The following is a 24,082-nucleotide window of genomic DNA, read 5'->3' on the forward strand; positions in this document are numbered from 1 at the left end:
GTACATTATGCAACAGTTATATTGGAGACGAATTCCACTTTCTTCTACAATGTTCATCACTTCATGAATTAAGAAATAAATATCTCCCGAGTTATTATTGTAAGTATCCCACTATTGAAAAATTTAACCAGCTTATGGTTTGCTCCTACAAACCTCTTGTTATAAAGCTAGCGAAATACTTAAAGGATGGTTTACAACTTTTAAAGTAATATTTCAATTACTGTATATACTATGTTTGTAATTACTTAATGTTTATGCACACTGATACACGTCTGTAAATATAAATATGTATATTGTATGCTCTATATCACAATACGTGATTCATGAGTAATAAACTTCTGTTCTGTTCTGTTCTGTTCTCTCACATGAAGCTGACATGCCATGATGCTGCTCAAGGCCAGAGTTCACGGCTCAAGGCGTCGTAAATCCCAACTCACTCACTCAAGTCAACATAAAACTTGATCATTTGTTAACGAGGCTAAAACATTATTCAAGTATGACAGGTCATCTTGAGGTTATCGTTGTTGCTTAACTGCAGGACTGACAGTAGTAGCGCTTGGAAACACAATGTCAATTAATCAATCAATCAATCAATCAATCTTTATTCATGGTACTTATGAGGCCAAAGGCCTATAGTACAATGTGTGGGGCGTGTTACAAATTCATACATTTTCTTAGTTTCATGGCATGATAAATGAACATTGATAGATTTCTAATAGTTTCTGTACAATCACAAGTCATTAATTTACAAAATTTGTTACCGTTTGGGTTGCGGTAGAAATAGTTATTTAGATATTTTGCTCTTAAATCTTCATACACTGGACATACACATAAAAAGTGATATTCATCTTCAGTACAATCAGTTTTACAAATACTACAAAGTCTGTGTTCTCTTGCAATACCTTCATATCTGCCTGTTTCAATAAATAGATCATGTGAGCCACAACGAAATCGAGAAAGAGCTGTTAATAGATAAGGTTCTGGTATAATAGTAGTCTTAAATGTAGTGTAATAGTTTGCTTTTCTAGAACTAAACAAAGAACAATGCCATTTTTGAATGTACATATCTTTTAAAGTCTGTGTCAAACGGGAGAAGAAATGTTGTGGCATATCTACATGTTGCTGTAACCAAATATAACCATATCCACATTCGTATAACATGTTTTTAACTTTTGATGCCCAATTTTGTTTCCCATGGCTGTCGTAGAGAAGCATCATATTATAACATTTCTTCGGGTATCTTGAAGATGGCATATTTAGTAGCTTGACCCAGTATTTAATAACCTTTAAATAACTATTGATATACATGGGAAACCGTCCGCATTCACCATATACCCTTGCGTTTTCTGTGCTAGATTTTACCCCCAAGAACCGTTTACATGCATATAAATGTATTTTCTCAATAACATCCAAATGTTCTAGGCCCCAAATTTCGGATCCATACAATAGCATCGGGCTTATTTTTGTATCTAATATTTTAAAATAAACATCATATGTAACATTGTCCAGAACTCTAAGACTTTTTAATATGCCTACAAAAATTTCTTGGCTTGCAATGAAATGTTATGTGCATTCCTTGACCAAGTTAATCTACTTGTAAAACACAAGCCTAAGTATTTATAAAATGGAACAACTTCTACAGGCTTCCTTCTGTAAAACCATTTTTCTTTTCTGGATATGTTACCACCATTTTTAAAAACTACAACTTTGGTTTTATCCATATTTACAGTAAGTTTTGACTCGTCACAATAACTCTCTCATACATGTATTTGCTTTTGCAGGCCAGGTATTGTGCTCGAGAACTTGACTATATCGTCAGCGAAAAGAAGCAGAAATAATTTAATAGTTTCGGGGTGCAGTTGTATTCCATCAGTGCAATTTTTTTGGATTTCATATGCCAAATCATTTATGAAAAAGGAAAATAAGAAGGGACTTAATATACACCCTTGTCGGACACCCCTGCTACTTACAAAAGTATCCGATATAGCGCCATTGTTCCGTACACATACCTTCACATTTTTATATAGAGAGCATAATAACTTTCCAATTTTGCTACTTAGCCCATGTCTTTGAAAGTGTGACCACAAGTTATCCCTTTTCAAAGAGTCAAAAGCTTTTGCAAAATCTACGAATACAGCATATAGCTTCCCTCGTTTCACTGATAGATATCTCTGAATTATAGAATATAGGATAAAATCATTGTCAGTGGTGGAGTATCCTTTTCTAAAACCTGCTTGTGACTCACTTATCTTATCCAAAGAATCCGCCCAGAAAACAAGTCTCTTGTTAATAATTGAAGTAAATATTTTACTGAATGTACTTAGGAGAGTTATGCCTCTGTAATTATTAACATCGCTGGTTGCGCCCTGTTTGTGAAGAGGAACAATGATGCCAACTGTCCAATTATCTGGAAAATATGATCTCTCTAAAAGGATATTAAAAATTAGTTCCAAATATGGTATTAAAATGTCTGAGGAATGTTTAAAAAACTCTGCTATCACATTATCATTTCCAGATGCCTTATTATCTTTAAGGTTGGATATGCTGTCAACAATTTCCTCTCTAGATATTGGACATTCAAGAATATCATATGTTACACTGTCAACTTTATCTTCCATGAATTCCATGTTAAATAAATTGTTATTGTCATGGCTAACTGGAACTGAAAACAGTTCCTGGAAATGCTCAAACCAGGCTTGAATATCAATGTCATTTTTGCAATATCTATTTGGTTTAATGGCTTTTAGCGATGACCAAAATGTTTTAGAATTATCTATGCTTGATTCCAACAGTTTCTGTTTTTGTTCGAAATATTCTGTCTTTTTTTTCCTACAAACATCGTTGTACTGATTTCTTACTCTATTATAGTCGGTTAGTGATCCTCTATCCTTATTCTTTCTAAAATTATTTAAACGTCTACATCGCTCCTTTTTAAGTAGCTGGCATTCGCTATCAAACCATTGTTGATCATATTTACAGTCCTTATTCATGTCAGGAGGAGAGTGCGGACTAAATATAGGAGGAGAGTGTAGACTAAATATAGGAGGAAAGCGTAGACTGAATGTAGGAGGAGAGTACAGACTGAATGTAGGAGTAGAGTACAAACTGAATGTAGGAGGAGAGTACAAACTGAATGTAGGAGGAGAGTGCAGACTGAACGTAGTAAGAGAGTGCAGACTAAATATAGGGGTAGAGTGTAGACTGAATGTAGGAGGAGAGTGCAGACTGAATGTAGTAAGAGAGTGCAGACTGAATATAGGAGGAGAGTGTAGACTGAATATAAGAGGAGAGCGTAGATTGAATGTAGGAGGAGAGCGTAGACTGAATATAGGAGGAGAGCGTAGATTGAATATAGGAGGAGAGTGTAGACTGAATATAGGAGGAGAGCATAGCCTGAATATAGGGGGAGAGCGTAGACTGAATATAGGAGGAGAGCGTAGACTGAATATAGGAGGAGAGGGTAGACTGAATGTAGGAGGAGAGCGTAGATTGAATATAGGAGGAGAGTGTAGACTGAAGGTAGGAGGAGAGCGTAGACTGAATGTAGGAGGAGAGCGTAGACTGAATATTGGAGGAGAGTGTAGACTGAATGTAGGAGGAGAGCGTAGACTGAATATAGGAGGACAGCGTAGACTGAATATAGGAGGAGAGCGTAGACTGAATGTAGGAGAACGTAGACTGAATGTAGGAGGAGAGCGTAGACTGAATGTAGGAGGAGAGTGTAGACTGAATGTAGGAGGAGAGCGTAGACTGAATGTAGGAGGAGAGTGTAGACTGAATATAGGAGGAGAGCGTAGACTGAATGTAGGAGGAGAGTGCAGACTGAATGTAGGAGGAGAGCGTAGACTGAATGTAGGAGGAGAGTACAGACTGAATATAGGAGAAGAGTGCAGACTGAATGTGGGAGGAGAGTCCAGACTGAATGTAGGAGGAGAGTGCAGACTGAATGTAGGAGGAGAGTGACGACTGAATATAGGAGGAGAGTGCAGACTGAATGTAGGAGAAAGTGTCGACTGAATATAGGAGGAGAGTGTCGACTGAATGTAGGAGGAGAGTACAGACTGAATGTAGGAGGAGAGTGCAGACTGAATGTAGGAGGAGAGTGTCGACTGAATATAGGGGTAGATTGTAGACTGAATGTAGGAGTAGAGTACAGACTGAATATAGGAGAGAGAGCAAACTTAGTATAAGAGAGAACAGAGTGAATATAGGACAGCGAGCAAACTGAGTATAAGAGAGAACATACTGCATCTAGTACAGAACAAACTTAATATGGGAGAGAACACACTTAATAATATAGCAGAGAACAGACTGAATATAGGAGAGAACGAACTGAATATAAGAGAGAACAGACTGCATCTAGTAGAGAACAAACTTAATATGGGAGAGAACACACTTAATAATATAGCAGAGAACAGACTGAATATAGGAGAGAACGAACTGAATATAAGAGAGAACAGACTGCATCTAGTAGAGAACAAACTTAATATGGGAGAGAACACACTTAATAATATAGCAGAGAACAGACTGAATATATGAGAGAACAGAGTGGATATAAGAGAGAACAAACTGAATATAGGAGAGACTAAATATAGCAGGGAACAGACTGAATATAGGAGAGAACAGACTGAATATAGGAGAGAACAAACTTAATAATATAGCAGAGAACACACTGAATATAAGAGAGAACAGTGAATATAAGAGAAAACAGAGTGAATATAGGAGAATACAAACTGCATATATGAGAGAGCAGAGTGAGAACAAACTAAATATAGTAGAGATCAGACTGAATATAAGAGAGAACAGACTGAGCATAGGAGAGAACAGACTGAATATAGGAGAATACAAACTTACTATGGGAGAGAACAAACTGAAAATAGGAGAGAACAAACTGAATATAGGAGAGAACAGACTGAATATAGGAGAAAACAGACTGAATTTAGGAGAGAACAGACTGAATATAGGACAGAGAGCAAACTGAGTATAAGAGAGAACATACTGCATCTAGTAGAGAACAAACTTAATATGGGAGAGAACACACTTCATAATATAGCAGAGAACAGACTGAATATAAGATAGAACAGTGAATATAAGAGAAAACAGAGTGAATATAGGAGAATATAAACTGCATATATGAGAGAGCAGAGTGAGAACAAACTAAATATAGTAGAGATCAGACTGAATATAAGAGAGAACAGACTGAGCATAGGAGAGAACAGACTGAATATAGGAGAATACAAACTTACTATGGGAGAAAACAAACTGAAAATAGGAGAGAACAAACTGAATATAGGAGAGAACAGACTGAATATAGGAGAAAACAGACTGAATATTGGAGAGAACAGACTGAATATAGGACAGCGAGCAAACTGAGTATAACAGAGAACATACTGCATCTAGTACAGAACAAACTTAATATGGGAGAGAACACACTTCATAATATAGAAGAGAACAGACTGAATATAAGATAGAACAGTTAATATAAGAGAAAACAGAGTGAATATAGGAGAATACAAACTGCATATATGAGAGAGCAGAGTGAGAACAAACTAAATATAGTAGAGATCAGACTGAATATAGGAGAGAACAGACTGAATATAGGAGAGAACAGACTGAATATAGGAGAGAACAGACTGAATATAGGAGAAAACAGACTGAATATAGGAGAAAACAGACTGAGCATAGGAGAGAACAGACTGAATATAGGAGAAAACAGACTGAATATAGGAGAGAACAGACTGAATATAGGAGAGAACAGACTGAATATAGGAGAGAACAGACTGAATATAGGAGAGAACAGACTGAATATAGGAGAGAACAGACTGAATATAGGACAGAGAGCAAACTTAATATAAGAGAGAACATACTGAATATAGGAGAGAACAGAGTGGATATAAGAGAGAACAGACTGAATATAAGAGAGAACAGACTGAATATAGGAGAGAACAGAGTGGATATAAGAGAGAACAGACTGAATATAGGAGAAAACAGACTGAATATAAGAGGAGACTGAGCATAGGAGAGAACAGACTGAATATAGGAGAGAACAGACTGAATATAGGAGAGAACAGACTGAGCATAGGAGGAAGCAGATCCTGTTTATTTTGACATTACACTGGGAATGTTACTTTAACGCCAGATTATGGGCTTGTTTTCCTTATCACTGGGATGAACAAACGTTGACCACATTTCAGGACACTATGCTTAGCAAGGGCATATCAAGAAAGTAAAACTGCCCGTTCTGTGATCTTCAACAAGCCTGTTTGGCGGTTGGGCGGTTGGACGGCATCCGGACCACATCAGTGCAGCACACTGTCAGCAGAGATGTTTGTGGCTGTCAGCTTTGTTTGCATTTCTGTCCTCGTTGTGTATGTACAAGGTGAGTGAACCTCCATTCCACGCGTGAGTTGGGTCAACAGGTGGTGTCTACCAAGATAAGACCTTTGTTTCACATTATAAATTATCCGTCACTTTTTCTTAAAATATCTATAGTAATACTTCTAGGGGTGAGGGAAACTATTGTCCATTACATGCATGTACCGACCCTGAACAGAAGAACCAATGCAATTTGGCATTCATAATGTGTTAAGAGACCTGTTACATTAATTAGTCATGCAAAGGTGATAGCAGCAATTTTTTTAATTGTTTTTCCCGTCGGGGTTGTTTTCATCGGCCCATACAATATATTGATTTTTATCAACATTCAGTTTCATATTTCCAGCCATACGTGTGCTTATTTATGGTGAAGTTATGAACCATTCTAATCAAAACTGTGTTTATTGCTATGTACATATTTACTTATTCTGTCTTTTGTGTTGATTAAATGATGTGGGAATGAAGAATGTAAACGTTGGAACAAATACCTCATTGCACTAGCACTCGGGGATTTTTCTCCAGACAAGTGTAATGTGTGAAGCCCATTTCCTGGTGTTGTTCAAGGTGATGCTACTTGAGTATTGCAAAAAGCGGCGGGAAAAAACATACTCATTCACTCGTGTTACATTGGCAGGCTCATTGGAGTGCTTATGTGCAACTGTTGAACTTCAAATTACGTTTGACAAAGGCCCACCATTGCTACCAAAGGACAAATGTGCAGGAATTGTTGACGACGTTAAAGGGGCAGATGGAAGCGTGTGGTACATGGTTAACTATAACAATCAGGTATGTACAGTTCGAGCATTTGCTGGAAGTGGCCGTTAGATATCCTAGTTCCTTCTGGGTGTAGGTCCTTTCTGCTAAACATCTGTAGCGAAACATCAGACAACAAATATTTTATTCTACTCTCTCTCTCCCACGACCCCCTCTCTCCTCTCTCTCTCTCTCTCTCTCTCTCTCTCTCTCTCTCTCTCTCTCTCTCTCTCTCTCTCTCTCTCTCTCTCTCTCTCTCTCTCTCTCTCTCTCTCTCTCTCTCATATCCTCCTGTCATGGATGAAGACTAGTAATTCAGATTATAGAAAGTAACACACAAATTGTGTTCTCTTTCAGAGTGGCTGGATACAAGCAGATACCAGCATGATGTCGATCTTGCATTGCAAAGACATAAGTACTGATATTACTTCTTTAACCCGACCGCTACAAACCATGTTTAATACCTGATGCAGGAATACGGATGATAACACCAGTAATACATACTGATACCAATCCGTTTTTCTATGTAGCAGTACATTCTCGTAATTAGAATAATATAAGTATTATTGAACAATTCTCAAAGATAAGATGACCATTCAGTCGGGGTGACCATTGTAAGTATTTTACTTGGTGACCACTTGTGGACATCTGTATGCTATGACCTGGCTGACCCTGATGTTCGCACTAGCCACCACAGTTGTGCCTGAGCCTGTCACATACACTATTAAGTGTATGTGAACATATGCTCGTCTTTTTCGCATCTTTGTTTCTCATCTCCCTGCGGTCCTGAACCACCTCCCCACTGAAACAAATGAACAAAAGTTATTATTTCCACTGATTGGCTGACCTGAATACATATTTCAATCTAAAAAAATAACAAATTTCTCGTTTCATGATAATTATGTCGTCTATAGCGTCGTATTTTCCTTCTTGTCAGCTCTTTTGACTCGCCCTTCTCAATCCCGACCCAGCATTGGTTGCACTACGTAGAAATATAGAACATTAATGTCCCCGTGTGTTTATCAGCACATCCATTTATAGATAAGGCTCAAAATTCAGTTTTGAACTTGTAAGACCAAATCCTCAACCAAATTTTATCTATCTATATTTAACAACCGTCCGTTCCCTCCGATTAGGGCAAAGAGGAACGCACATTATATACAGTATATATGGATGATCTTAAACATTTATCCAGAAAACAAGCAGTCTTATGTATAAAGACAATGAAGTATGTCTTTCTTACTTAAAATGATTTCTGCTGCCACTATCGCAGCTTAACAAGTTATGTTCTGTCTTCAGATATATCCACTACTACTGCCTTACCTACAACTACCTCTCCATGTAGAGACATGGACGGCATCAACTGCCAGTGGCTGGACGCCGGCAACAACATATGTAGCGACAAAGCATCCGCACAACAATTTTGTCCTAAGTATTGTAAAATATGTGATAAAGGGGTTACGAGTATATTGGGACGGTAGCCTCTCAGCATTTTAATTTATTCATAAATAAATTATTTCTTCATATTATTTTGGATTGTTTTTATGATTTAACAAGAATATCGACTTATAATATATAATCTTACCAGAAGATCAAACATGCTCATACTAGTGATTATAATGCAGTGAAATTACATATTTATGGGGGCATCGGTCCCATCAACAACGCCCAGAATAACACATTGAATATAGTCTGTTCCATATGTGGCTGGGTGCCCAAACTTGATTGGTTTTAGGCCCAGAACAACTTCTGAACAAAAACACTCTGAAAACTGTTTTTAGTTACAAATTGATTAAATGGTGGTATAGTATGCTTACACGAATATTCGATTTACTCCATACACCGTGTTGTCAGTTTATTTTATCATTGAAATTCAACTACATTCTTAACCCATTATCTGTTCTCACACCTTTCTACGGTCCTCTTATACATGTTGAGAGGAAACTGGTGTATCATCCACTTCTTGATTAATAATTCATTATTTTTATGTTTATCTGCGAACAGACTTGTCAAGACATTCTTTTCATATTGCAAACGAAACGCTGTCAAAAGTATATTAACTTGAACAAGGTATTCTGACAGGAAGGAAATTGTTGTCCCTCTGACCATCACTTCTGCAGCTTCATCGGATCACGGCGGGAGACACCGGAATCGAACATGGTTCTTGAGCATGGGTTCATTAGCAAACACTGTAACCTATAGGCTACCGAATCGCTCACAATACATACGACTTGAGCTGTGGATTTTGCAGAGCACGAACGTAACAACCAGAACTAGAACGACACGTCATTGTTTGCTTTTTAAACTCATTTAATCTTAGATTGTCACAAAACAATAACCTTGATATGGTAAGACAAACAGACTGTATTTGGATAACTTGAAGGAGACTTGCTTGGATTGCCAACTAGCCAGAGTCTTTCTAAGAGGGACTATGATTTAAAGCACCTTTTCATCCAAGTTCTATATATTGTGATTAATGCCATGTGTGCGACATAACCCCCATTGATTTGTCACATTACTACCAACGCAACCTATAACAAGAAAAACATGGCTATCAAGGAACAGATGAGCCTGACAAGAACCGTTTGTGAACTTCATAACGTACACGAGTGTCTCTACCACACCCACGCCTAAACATACTTCCTACATATGCCGAATGAGGGCAGTAGACAAGACTGCCCGAGACATGGATACATGAAGTTATAAAGATAAGTTATCCGGGGTGTGTTGACACGGAATGACTTATACAACAGTTGTATACCACAGATTGTTTATTACGATGTTCATAGTCATTAACTTACTTCTTGCCATTTTGCCTGCCCAAGGTAAGTGTTACTATGTACAAGATATACTTATTATATTCTTACAGTGATCCCATAAAAATAGGCGGATTCGGAAAATTAAAGGTAGGGGCACATTGGTAATTCTTAACGTAACCGGGATTACGTCATGTCATAGAGCATACATATTATTTTTCATCTCCTTGTTAATACAGGTTAATCTTTTCATTTGACTTAACATTAGGAATACGGTTTTTGCTAAGACGCATTTAGCTAAACGTTTTAATTAAAAAAATACGGGTAAATATTGTTAAAGCTTGTAAATTCTATTAACCTACTTAAAGAGGCTGTAAATAAAATTGATATCTCATCTATATAAGGAATAAAGGACTACTGGTCATTTATCGAACGGGGGCACGGATGGCCCAGTCGTCTAAGGCGCCGCAATTCGCTGTGCAGATTTGCGTCCCTTGAGCACGCCAGAAACCTATGATTGTGGGTTCGAATCCCGGTTCGCCCCGTAAATGTTTCTAGGTTTGTCAGCACCATACCTGTGCTCGTGGGTGTCACCGAGGTGGTATACGTCTGAGACCTGCATCACTTCGGGCTTTCCTCCCACATTAAGCTGACACGCCGTGATATAACTGGAATACCGTTAAAAGCGGCGTTAAACTCAACTCACTCACTCACTCATTTATCGTACAATAAAACGCTAGAAGAAGCCACTCGGGGCTTCGACTCTCGTGATTTATTCTCCCTTAAGTGTCTCATTGTACCATAAACAATTACCAGGAGACGTGTATTTCTTGTAGAGATGAAAGTCAACACGTTCGTAGGCATATAGCCTGACGGCCGAAAGAAACTTTACCACTTTATAGATGAAATTGCAAAGATTTAAAAACACAAGTTCAAACTACATCAATGGAAAACACATCGTCCAAACACAACAATGCTCTATGACACCCGAAAAACGCGAGCGGGCCCTGGCTATGATACAGATGGGTGCCACCCATGCCCACGTTGTAAAAACTTTTGCTTGCTGACGTGTTAATGTTACTTACCTCATGCAACGTTATAGAAAGACCGGGCAGATATCAGACAGGCCGTGAACCAATCTCATTAAAATCAGATCTGAGTTCTCGCTGCCGCTAAACAAAGATCTGAGGACATCCCATTACGGATGCTGTATGACTGTCATTTTAAATTTTGATTTTGTGAAGAGTTTGATCTTTTCGATACATTTTACTTCATGCATCTGTATATATAGGGGGCGGTCGGGTAGTCTGGTGGTTAAAGCGTTCGCTCGTCACGCCGAAGACCCGGGTTCGATTCCTGACATGGGTACAATTTGTGAAGCCCACATCTGGTGTCCCCCGCCGTGATATTGCTGGAACATTGCTAAAAGCGGCGTAAAACCATACTCACTCACTCATGCATCTATATTTGTAGTTTTAAAAATATAGTGATTTAATACTATATTAAAGTTTTATTTGGTCGTCAGTTTAGATAATAGTGCACTCTTTTATTATAGAAATATATTGATTCTTCTTGCAGAGTTTTACTGTACGATAAGCAACGACCACGAGTCGTTTATTTCTTATATGAGATATCAACATTTTGTAAAGCCTTTTTAAGGATGTCAATAAAATGTACAAGTTATAAAAACAGTTACCTGTATGTAAATAATGATGACTCCCTGAATACAATCCGACCTCGGCAATGTTGGACACGTCCATTTTATGTACAGGGGGGTTAAGTTTGGTATATAGATGATAGTTACACTTTTATAGATATATAGATGATAGTGCACACGTTAATAATTATATAGATGATAGTGCATACACGTGTAGGCATATAGATCCTAGTGCACTCGTTTGATAAGCATACAGACGGTAGTGAACAGTTCCATACAAATAGGGAATAGTGTGATGTGCACGCTTTGACACGAGTTGGTCGTTATCATGTCATGTGCACACATCGTGACTGAGAATATAAGTTAAGAAATAGTTGCCATGGAAACGTGTCCCAGTGTGTTTCAAGCCACGTGCTTTCATTTAATTTACTCAGCCTCTCTAAACAAATTCAAAATTTATGAAAACAAATAAAAACTGTATAGAACTACAATTTCACAATCAGATCCGGTTATAACGAACACCATGGGATCAACATGTAACTTAGTCGAAGTTTCATTCAACTGAGTACTAAATCAAAATACCGCTTACGAACGAGAAGACATTTAACTTGTTTGTTATAATCGAATACTTAATAGTATTTGCTCTATCCGACTTCAGTATCCCCGGAAATGTGGTGTAATATGTAAAACTGTAAATTCGTACAATACAGAATATTTAAGTCCCCGCTATTTAACTGGGATAGACTAATGTCAGTGCTTATATTATTTACAGGGGCAATAGATTGTCTGTGTGCTAAAGAGGATCTCAGCGTCCCAACGAATACCGGGCACTTAGTGGTAGCACGTGGTGAGTGTACAGGCATTGAGGACAAAGTTGGAGACAGTCACCAGGCCGTGTGGTTCCAGGTCAAACACGGCAATGAGGTAGGACAAAAGCTCCAACACGTGTACCAATGTGTAGAAATGTTGAAGAAGGTAGAATTGCCTACCTTCGTATTTTTCTGAGTGGTGGCAGTACCTCCTGATCATCTCTCTTACCGTCTTGAATACCTATGCCCACCTCTCGACAGCAGCGGGGGAAAGAGTATCACCCCCTGGACAAGTTGACACCATGTCCGCATAGGTGGCTACTGAAGTTTTTGTTGGAGAAACTTGATGGCAGCGCGGTAGCCATATTTGTCCATTTGTATCGACAGAGAATACCATGTCACTTTGACGACTGCAGAAATATGCTGCCTTGTTATGTATGTGTTTCCAATGCGGCCTGTATTGTACTTCTACACGCAATATGTGAACTATACATCCTCGTAGTTGGGATCAGAACTTTTCAGCCACCCCTCGTAGTTTTGATCAACTGACAGCGCTCGGATACATAGGAACATCCTCATATTGATACTGAGTACCACTATCTATTTTAGACGGATGGATTGAAAACCTTCATATAGTGTACCACTATCCATATACGAAGGGTGGATTGAAAACCCTCATATCGTGTACCACTATCCATATACGAAGGGTGGATCGAAAACCCTGATATAGTGTTCAACTATCCATATACGAAGGATGGATTGAAAACCTTCATATAGTGTACCACTATCAATATAGGAAGGGTGGATTGAAAACCCTCATATAGTGAACCACTATCCATATACGAAGGATGGATTGAAAACCCTCATATAGTGTACCACTATCCATATACGAAGGGTGGATTGAAAACCCTCATATAGTGTTCCACTATCCATATACGAAGGATGGATTGAAAACCCTCAGATAGTGTACCAGTATCCATATACGAAGGATGGATTGAAAACCTTCATATAGTGTACCACTATCCATATACGAAGGATGGATTGAAAACCTTCATATAGTGTACCAGTATCCATATACGAAGGATGGATGGAAAACCTTCATATAGTGTACCACTATCCATATACGAAGGATGGATTGAAAACCTTCATATAGTGTACCAGTATCCATATACGAAGGATGGATTGAAAACCTTCATATAGTGTACCACTATCCATATACGAAGGATGGATTGAAAACCTTCATATAGTGTTCCACTATCCATATACGAAGGATGGATTGAAAACCTTCATATAGTGTACCACTATCCATATACGGAGGATGGATTGAAAACCCTCATATAGTGAACCACTATCCATATACGAAGGATGGATTGAAAACCTTCATATAGTGTACCACTATCAATATAGGAAGGGTGGATTGAAAACCCTCATATAGTGAACCACTATCCATATACGAAGGATGGATTGAAAACCCTGATATAGTGTACCACTATCCATATACGAAGGTTGGATTGAAAACCCTGATATAGTGTACCACTATCCATTTACGAAAGGTGGATTGAAAATCCTCACATAGTGTACCACTATCCATATACGAAGGATGGATTGAAAACCCTCATATAGCATTCCACTATCCATATACGAAGGGTGGATTGAAAACCTTCATATAATGCACCACTATCCATATACGAAGGATGGATTAAAAACCATGATATAGTGTACCACTATCCATATACGAAGGGTGGATTGTAAATCCTCATATAGTGTACCACAATCCATATACGAAGGGTGGATTGAAAATCCTCATATAGTGTACCACTATCCATATACGAAGGGTGGATTGAAAACCCTCATATAGCGTTCCACTTTCCATATACCAAGGGTGGATTGAAAACCCTCATATAGCGTTCCACTATCCATATACGAAGGGTGGATTGAAAACCCTTATTTAGCGTTCCACTATCCATACATGAAGGGTGGATTGAAAACCCTCATATAGCGTTCCACTATCCATATACGAAGGATGGATTGAAAACCTTCATATAGTGTACCGCTATCCATATATGAAGGGTGGATTGAAAATCCTCATATAGTGTACCACTATCCATATACGAAGGATGGATTGAAAATCCTCATATAATGTACCTCTATCCATATACGAAGGGTGGATCGAAAACCCTGATATAGTGTACCACTATCCATATACGAAGGGTGGATTGAAAACCTTCATATAGTGTACGACTATCCATATCCGAAGGATGGATTGAAAACCCTGATATAGTGTTCCACTATCCATATACGAAGGGTGGATTGAAAACCCTGATATAGTGTTCCACTATCCATATACGAAGGATGGATTAAAAACCATGATATAGTGTTCCATTTTCCATATACGAAGGGTGAATTGTAAATCCTCATATAGTGTACCACTATCCATATACGAAGGGTGGATTGAAAATCCTCATATAGTGTACCACTATCCATATACGAAGGGTGGATTGAAAACCCTCATATCGCGTTCCACTATCCATATACCAAGGGTGGATTGAAAACCCTCATATAGCGTTCCACTATCCATATACGAAGGGTGGATTGAAAACCCTCATATAGCGTTCCACTATCCATATACGAAGGGGGGATTGAAAACCCTCATATAGCGTTCCACTATCCATATACGAAGGGTGGATTGAACACTCACATATGGGACGGATGGACTGAAGACCCTTATATATTGTACCTACATCCATATAGGAATGATGTGTTGAAAGTAGTGTACCAGTATCTATATTAGTTGGTTGGACTGAACCTCTCATATGGAGTACCATTATCAATGTTGGGTTGAAAGCCTTCATTACCCATTATCTATTTATACGGCCGCTGTTGTGTTTGTTGTGCATTTGATGTTACAAAACGACTTGGTGTTTTCAGACTGGTTTGATTAAAGAAGATGCAAGCATAATGTCTGTTCTACCATGCTGGAATGTAACGAACAAATTAAGTAAGGTCTACTTTTGCTAAATCGATGCTTACATACAAAAGAATAGTTCTGCTTTCTGGCTGTCATAGGGCAGAATAAAGCCAGCAATAGTAGCCATAGCAATAGTGAGCAGCAGTAGTAGTAGTAGTTGTAGTAGTCGCAGTAGTATTGCTAGCCCAATAAGATACCCTGCCGCATGTAAAATAATTCCCCACCCAGACACTGTATACTGAGTCCGAGCCGACCAGTCCTTTTTTAGCCCCCTAATACCGAAAACATGTCACATCTTTTGGTATGATGTGGCCTGCCTCTATCGAGTAGACCATAGAGGCGGTCTAGTAGTAGTAGTAGTAGTAGTAGTAGTAGTAGTAGTAGTAGTAGTAGTAGTAGTAGTAGTTGTAGTAGTAGTAGTAGTAGTAGTAGTAGTAGTAGTAGTAGTAGTAGTAGTAGTTAGTTGATTAGTTGATGTAGTGGTTGTAGTGGTAGTGGTAGTGGTAGTAGTAGTAATCTTCGTCAAAATCTCCATTGTGACTTTATTTCATTTCAGAACCAACATGCACAGATATATCCACTCAGTGTCAAAAATACTTTCTGGGCACACCAAAACTGCAAAAAATACTGCAATGTCTGTGGTTAGTATTACACGAACGTCTTACGATATATGCATCTGTATACTTGCAGCTATAGAATTTACAGCACAATGACTACTTTGCCACATTTCACATTTAGAGAACACTTACTATATATATAGACTTATGACCACCTAGAGAACACTGGGATTGGCACAGACATATGACCACCTAGGGAACACTGGGATTGGCACAGACATATGACTACCTGGAGAACATTGAGATATACACAGACATATGACCACCTAGAGAACACTAGGATATGTACAGACATATGACCACCTAGGGAACACTGGGATAAACACAGACATATGCCTACCTTGAGAACATTGAGATATACACAGACATATGACCACCTAGAGAACACTAGGATATATACAGACATATGACCACCTAGGGAACACTGGGATAAACACAGACATATGACTACCTTGAGAACATTGAGATATACACAGACACATGACCACCTAGAAAACACTAGGATATATACAGACATATGACCACCTAGAGAACACTGGGATATACACAGACATATGCCCACCTAGAGAACACTAGGATATATACAGACATATGACCACCTAGAGAACACTGGGATGTGCACAGACATATGGCTACCTGGAGAACATTGAGGTATACACAGACATATGACCACCTAGAGAACACTAGGATATATACAGACATATGACCACCTAGGGAACACTGGGATATACACAGACATATGACTACCTGGAGAACATTGAGATATACACAGACATATGACCACCTAGAGAACACTAGGATATATACAGACATATGACCACCTAGGGAACACTGGGATTGGCACAGACATATGACTACCTGGATAACATTGCGATATACACAGACATATGAACACCTAGAGAACACTGGGATGTGCACAGACATATGGCCACCTAGAGAACACTGGGATATACACAGACATATGACCACCTAGAGAACACTGGGATGTGCACAGACATATGACCACCTAGAGAACACTAAGATATGCACAGACATATGACCACCTTGAGAACACTAGGATATGCAGACATATGACCACCTAGAGAACTCAAGGATATGCACAGACATATGACCACGCAGAGATCACTGGGATATACACAGACATATGACCACCTAGAGAACACCGGGATATATACAGACATATGACCACCTAGAGAACACTAGGGTATACACAGACATATGCCCACCTAGAGAACACTGGGATATGCACAGTCATATGACCACCTAGAGAATACTGGGATATTCACAGTCATATGACCACCTTGAGAATACTGGGACTTTCACAGACATATGACCACCTAGAGAACACTGGTACATTCACAGACATATGACCACCTTGAGAACACTGGGATATGCACAGACATATGACAACCTTGAGAATACTGGGACATTCACAGACATATGACCACCTAGAGAACACTGGGACATTCACAGACATATGACCACCTAGAGAACACTGGGGTATTCACAGACATATGACCACACAGAGAATACTGGGATATGCACAGACATATGACCACCTTGAGAACACTGGGACATTCACAGACATATGACCACCTAGAGAACACTGGGGTATTCACAGACATATGACCACACAGAGAATACTGGGATATGCACAGACATATGACCACCTAGAGAACACTGGGATGTGCACAGACATATGACCACCTTGAGAACACTGGGATGTGCACAGACATATGACCACCTTGAGAACACTGGGATATGCACAGACATATGACAACCTAGAGAACACCGGGATATATACAGATATATGACCACCTAGAGAACACTAGGGTATACACAGACATATGCCCACCTAGAGAACACTGGGATATGCACAGTCATATAACCACCTAGAGAACACTGGGCCATTCACAGTCATATGACCACCTAGAGAATACTGGGATATTCACAGTCATATGACCACCTTGAGAACACTGGGATATGCACAGACATATGACAACCTTGAGAATACTGGGACATTCACAGATATATGACCACCTAGAGAACACTGGGACATGCACAGACATATGGCCACCTAGAGAACACTGGGATATTCACAGACATATGACCACACAGAGAATACTGGGATATGCACAGACATATGACCACCTAGAGAACAGTGGGATATTCACAGTCATATGCCCACCTAGAGAACACTGGGATATTCACAGACATATGGCCACCCAGAGAACACTAACGTAAGGTCTGTGTTTCAGATACACATCTCACCATGTGTGGTGACGAGGAACCTAACTGTCACCTGTACGGCAAGTCGGCGTGTAGTCAGTATGGCGTGTGGGCGCGTCAGAAACGCAAGCAGTATTGTGGTTTCTGCGGTATGTGAAATGTATAGTTCAGGTGCAGACATTAACGCTGAAGGTGTAGTTGTCGTGGATGGTACAACAGCAATATATTCTGGCGAAATTCAGAACACAGAAAAGTACCCTAGCTGGCCACATAATATGGCACTACAACAGCTGGGCGAGTTCTTTAAATGGTGCACCGGTTTGGGTTGTACTTGTAAGGACAGGGTACACGCCTGTATATAGAAAGGTATGACTTCTGTGATACCCTACGCCATAAACGGGCACGTTCAGTACGGTGAACATTTGAGAAAAAATGGAATAGCTTGACATTTGAATGAAAGAAAAGAATTAAAAAAGCAATACGTTAATTTAGTATCAACAGTCAAGTTTGACAAAGCGGTCTAAGGTGCCGCATTTCGCTGTGCAAACATACGCCCTTTAGTATGACCGGGTACATAAGTCTTTGATTCGACCTGGTTTGATTCTTTTTAACATTTACGTGGTAAAATGTCTACGCTATTTCGTCTTTTCCTCCACATTACGCTAACACGCCATGATGTAGCTCAAATACAGTTCATAGCGGCGTTTAACCTTAACAGACACTTACTGACGACACAACAACATGTAAGTGAAAGTCTGTTATACATTTCTAACAAACCGGGCTATGATGAAGATTATTTGTAATACGGCTCTAAGGGAATGTTTTTATAAGCCAAATAACGATAGAGCAGTAGTAATATATTACCAGTCAATTGGAACACGACTGTCATTTCAATCTCAATTTGACGACACATTGTTAAGTCGTTCACGCGTGCCACCGACGGTCAGGGGCCGATTCTTCACAGAAGAATATTGGATGTGAATGTGAATGGTTATCTTTATACTTTTTAACATATAAACATGCCGTTGGTAAAAAACACTGCATGGTGTGACTTGAGTTTCAGGAAAAAACGGTAAACGGTTTCACTCAACTCTTCATTAAATAAATAAATTTCCATATAAATAATTGCTGCACAAAATTATTATGGATGAAGGAAAGGAAGAAACAGTACTCTTCTAATAGGTAAAAATAGGACAGAAATCAGACTGTTTCGGTGCATGTCATAATATTGCTCAAGAACGCTAGAAAATGTTACGGGACGTTTTCATTTCCGTTACCATTTTCGTTTCTTTATTTTGCTTCAGATGAATTTTGTTTGGATAACTTAAAGGACTGCTCATCGTACGGCAAGTCTGTGTGTACACAGTATGCGTCGTGGGCCTTGACTCACTGTCAGAACTTTTGCGATTTATGCGGTAAGTACACCTAACGAAAACAGTCAACAGGACCAATGCCACAACGGACCAAATCGACTGAGAGCAAAAACGTGCCAGCTAATGTTTGAGTTATAGCCAAACAAACTGGATATCTTGACCAAATCGAAATGTCCGACACCCCATCTCTACGTGAACTTCGTGTTCTTACTTATGGTTATTTTTATGTAACGTAGAATATATGTTATAAATAACCATACCACATCCAAATAACAGAAGCGAACTAATGGAAACACTTGGAATCAATTCTTGAGGTCATAGATTTAGGAGAGGTGACCAAGAAATCATATATACTGAGAGGAAACGCAGCCAGTTTTATATCACATTTCTCGTTACTTTCGGACGTAACAACATCAACAACTACTACTACTGCGACTACAACGACGACGACAACAACTACTGTCGCCACAACGTTTTCAGGATGCAAAGATATGGACGGCATCAGCTGCAAGTGGCTCGACGATACAAGTGACATATGCTCCGATGAAGCCTCGGCACACGAGTATTGCCCCAAATATTGTAACATCTGTGGTGTGAGGACAGCAGTACTTTTTGGGCGGTAGCGTGATGTTATACAGTTGTAACAACGCCTGCATCGTTATAATCATTTCCCTGCACTAAATTATACCACCGCGTTTGACTGTTCATGTCACTGTCAGATACAATTCACAATGTAGCTGTCCCGTGAATATCCGGGTAGAATAGGTTTTCAGCAACCCATGCTTGCTGTAAAATGCGACTATTCTTGTCATAAGAGGCGACTAACGGGATTGGGTGGTCAGACTCGCCGACTTGGTTGATGCATGTCAATTTTGGTGTCATTAGTTCCAGCTTCAGATTCTAAGATGGTATCTGGGGTGAAACGTTTTTAGAGATGATATAAGTTATTTTTATCATACACGTATCAATGATTTGAGGCATTTTGCATGTGGCGAGAGCCAACATACAGACGGTCATATCACAGGGGGTGGAATAACCAGACATCGTATTGTATCCACTGCCGGGCTGATATGGCTTTACAAAGGTATGGCATATGATAAAAGGGTCATTATATAGAATTTTCATATACCCCATATCAACCCATACGAAGGTCTCGGGTTGATATGGGGTATGATATGAAAACGGCCATATAATAACCTTCAAGTAACAAAAGTTAGGGAGTGACACACGCATGCACATACAAGCACATTTCAGTCCGTTGTTTGCAAGTGAGTGTTTGAGCGAAAAAACGCATTAGTCGGCATAATGCAAGTACCACTACAGAGTGAATATGTCTTTCAGACGCTTGTACGAGAGATGATTGAAACGTCCTGAACCTCAAACAAAAAGACTTGACCTAAAGGCATTTAAATGATATTATTTTTCAACATAACCACCTTCCCCATTGATACACTTTGCCAACGATGTTGCAGGATTTTATCCCAGTTTTGTAAAGTTCTTATCTTGGCGATCCAAAAGGTTCTCCACAGATGCTGTGAGTCTAGTCGAAATGGGTTTCGGCAAGAGTGTTTCTTGATGTTTGGAAACAGTTGGACGTCTGACGGAGTCAAATCAGGAGAATGGAGGCGATGACTCGGGGTTTGAAGCCATGGCAATGACTGATTTGTGCACTGGTGCATTGTCCTGATGAAACAGTACGTCTTTACTCGGCCTCTCACGTCTCCTTGTCCTAATTTCATTCAATAATTGCCGCAATTGCAGCATAACATGCTCCGGCCTGGGAAGATAGTCCACCATGATGACACTCTCAGTATCTTTAACACGGGACCATAACCTTTCCAGCTGATTGGACATCCTTTGTCTTTTTTATGGCCGTGATGTCAAATGCTTCCACTGTTCAGACGTTCAGTCATTCGCCGGTCAGTCATTAATATATCAAGGAATCCTGGATCATTTCTTGTGTTGCTCATGTGACAGGACTTCCAGGACGGTGATCGTTATCAAGACCCCCCTTTGAAGCTTAAACTGTGCTGTCATCCTCTTAAAGGAAGCACAGGCTTGCCTGGTGTTGTACTCATATCTTCATGGTGGCTTTCGGTGTTAAGACGGTGTCTGCAAGTTCCTGATCACCGCACGTCCCTCAAGTTTGTCCATTTTCCACAGGTTATTTACCCCTGCTTGTACGAAAGAGGGCGAGAGAGCCTAAAATGGGATTCAATCAGTATAAGGAAATGGAGTCTGGGCCTTCGGGGCGATGAGTGACTACTTTTACTACTAGGCCACCAAACCACCTCTATATATACAGAAACTGATCCTTGTATGGTGTTGATCTTTGTTAATACATGTGAGGGGGGTTGAATGAAATTTGTTTCAGTAATTCATAATAGATAAATATATCGCAGTAAGAGATTGTAAACCAGCCATATAGAAAATGAGCACCGCTCCAACAAGTCTAATCACAATACCACACAATGTGACCGATAGCTATCATATCACCCATGCCATGTTGGAAAACCTACATCAGGTTTCTACACAATCTCGACATCAAAACATAATATTAAGACTGCCGCTGACAAACCAATGACTGACTATACCAGCATAACCCCAGCACATCCTGTATGCTTATTCAGTCAATCAACAGTTTTGTTGCCCATCCTTGCTCTATCAACAGGCAGCATGTTGTGGCAAACAAATAAACATTCCAGTCACCTGCCACATCGTGACATCAGTAATAACATCAACCAAAATTGTCCTGATAGTTTATTAGTCCGTGTTAATCACAAACATAATCAGCTGTGTACAAACTTAAATACATTGTCATGTTTTTACACAGTAATACAAAATGGCTGAATGGTTACCATGGAGAAAGATCAATAAAATATCCTAACGCACTCTATTGGTCTCATATTTGTAACCAGTATCCAGAGAATGCAAAGCTTGATGCAGTGTCTTACATTCTAAAGTTACTCATGCGAGTTGGCTTGAAGCATTTGTGGCAATACATTGCATGGGTATATCGTTATACATAAATTATGGTAGCTTCTAAACGTGCCTAGCTTCAAACACTGGTTATACGGCTGTCATAGTCTACCATACAGTCCAAGCAAGTCAATAATAGTGGGCAAGTCCAGATAACTGTAGTTCAGAAAATGAAGTATCTCTGGGCTCCTTTTTATTATATTTTAAAAAGATAATCTAACAACTGTCTTTTCGGTAAAATATGTTCATTTTAGAGATATGATGTTAGTCTACAGCTGTCAGACAACATTACTTTAGGCATAGCGTTTCCTTCACTTACAATATAACAATAATCTCAGCAGATAATCTGAGTAATGTTTACATGGAAAGTTATAAAACTAGGCAACATAAAATAATATAATAGGTACTTTATGTCCCCTTTCCACTTAGATTCCTACACATTTTCCAAATATTTGTGGTTCCAACGATGTTCCAACAATCCAGTGATTGATATCATCAGCATCGATCCACGTAGATGGGATACGATCACCCTGCATCAACCAAGTCAGCGAGTCTGACCACCCGAATCCTGTAAGGTGCTGAAAACCAATTCTACCCCGGATGTTCACGTACATTTGTGAGAGTAATTTGATTGGACAAATGGACAGCTATGTTTAATAATTCAACCCAGGAGTGATAGTGGCAAACTGGTCCAAGGTGTTAATCATAATAGAACAGGGACACAATACACTGGATAATCGAGGATGCCTTTTTTGACGTGTATGACAAGCATATTAAGGTTGTTCAATGTATTTTGCCTTGGAATCCACATGGCGGCAAGGAGAGATAATACATACAGTGCTCTGGTCAGCAAGATTATTTTGTTCATGAGATCTGTTTTCAAATTAAAGGTAAGGAGGACAAGTTCTGTGCCAAAATGACAACATGTGTTACCTTCAAAGACCATCATGTCCTTCACAGATATACAGTGGTTTACATGTTACTTATATTAGTGCTAATAGTGAGCTTATTATGACACAATACTGTTTGCCATTTAAAGTAAATATAACCTATATAACACAAAATCTATTCAATATCAGAAATCTAGACAATAACAAAAGCAATTTCAAAGAGCAAATGAATGGGGTTCTTTAAAGGTTAAGTTTTTGGACAACCTGCTCACTTTTGAAATAAAAATAAATAAAATAACAGATTATTAATAAATAAAAAGTCAGACATTGTATAGCTATGATTTGGATCTGGGTATTATCCTATCAGTACCATGACTAACCATCTCAAAACGAATGGACTAGCTTCAAGATCTCAATAATGAGATCCAACATATGTACATAGTGTCAATGATTAAATTAGTATAAATGACATCAATAATCATTAAATAAGTATAAACAAAGCACCAATTACAATGTGCTCATATGATGCAAGCTGTTATGCAAAGACAATGTGTCTAAAAATAGATCAACTAGTGTAAGTAATACCAAAATTCAAATTAATTCTAATTAATATTTCCCTTTCATTTCTTATAAAACCAGTAATTCTACAGCTAGACTAACATTACATTTTGGCCAT

At 39.0% G+C, this 24,082-nt stretch overlaps 2 protein-coding genes across 2 annotated transcripts; both read left to right on the forward strand.

The window, feature by feature from the left end:
* The first annotated feature begins 6,158 nt into the window (after positions 1-6,158).
* LOC124132218 lies at positions 6,159-8,657 on the forward strand. The gene is made up of 4 exons (XM_046496002.2): positions 6,159-6,379; positions 7,010-7,161; positions 7,486-7,543; positions 8,428-8,657. Exons 1-4 carry the CDS (start codon positions 6,325-6,327, stop codon positions 8,607-8,609), a joined length of 447 nt encoding a protein of 148 aa, XP_046351958.1. The 5' UTR covers positions 6,159-6,324; the 3' UTR covers positions 8,610-8,657.
* A 1,201-nt stretch (positions 8,658-9,858) lies between these two features.
* On the forward strand, positions 9,859-20,207 carry LOC124132220. Its single transcript, XM_046496003.2, has 6 exons — positions 9,859-9,953; positions 12,314-12,465; positions 15,875-15,959; positions 18,194-18,313; positions 19,469-19,579; positions 19,940-20,207. Exons 1-6 carry the CDS (start codon positions 9,866-9,868, stop codon positions 20,158-20,160), a joined length of 777 nt encoding a protein of 258 aa, XP_046351959.2. The 5' UTR covers positions 9,859-9,865; the 3' UTR covers positions 20,161-20,207.
* Positions 20,208-24,082: the final 3,875 nt, after the last annotated feature.

Source organism: Haliotis rufescens, unplaced genomic scaffold (assembly GCF_023055435.1).
Source record: "Haliotis rufescens isolate VD_foot unplaced genomic scaffold, xgHalRufe1.0.p SCAF_4, whole genome shotgun sequence".
In the NCBI taxonomy this organism is placed as follows: Eukaryota; Metazoa; Mollusca; class Gastropoda; order Lepetellida; family Haliotidae; genus Haliotis; species Haliotis rufescens.

Bases quoted from the DNA above. Each gene is read 5' to 3' on its own strand.
- LOC124132218 (XM_046496002.2), top strand. From the start codon at position 6,325: ATGTTTGTGGCTGTCAGCTTTGTTTGCATTTCTGTCCTCGTTGTGTAT. The intron at 7,162-7,485 runs GTATGTACAGTT...GTTCTCTTTCAG, and splicing joins TGGTTAACTATAACAATCAG to AGTGGCTGGATACAAGCAGA. The intron at 7,544-8,427 runs GTACTGATATTA...TTCTGTCTTCAG, and splicing joins CTTGCATTGCAAAGACATAA to ATATATCCACTACTACTGCC.
- LOC124132220 (XM_046496003.2), top strand. From the start codon at position 9,866: ATGACTTATACAACAGTTGTATACCACAGATTGTTTATTACGATGTTC. The intron at 9,954-12,313 runs GTAAGTGTTACT...TATTATTTACAG, and splicing joins TGCCATTTTGCCTGCCCAAG to GGGCAATAGATTGTCTGTGT. The intron at 15,960-18,193 runs GTTAGTATTACA...TCTGTGTTTCAG, and splicing joins AAAATACTGCAATGTCTGTG to ATACACATCTCACCATGTGT.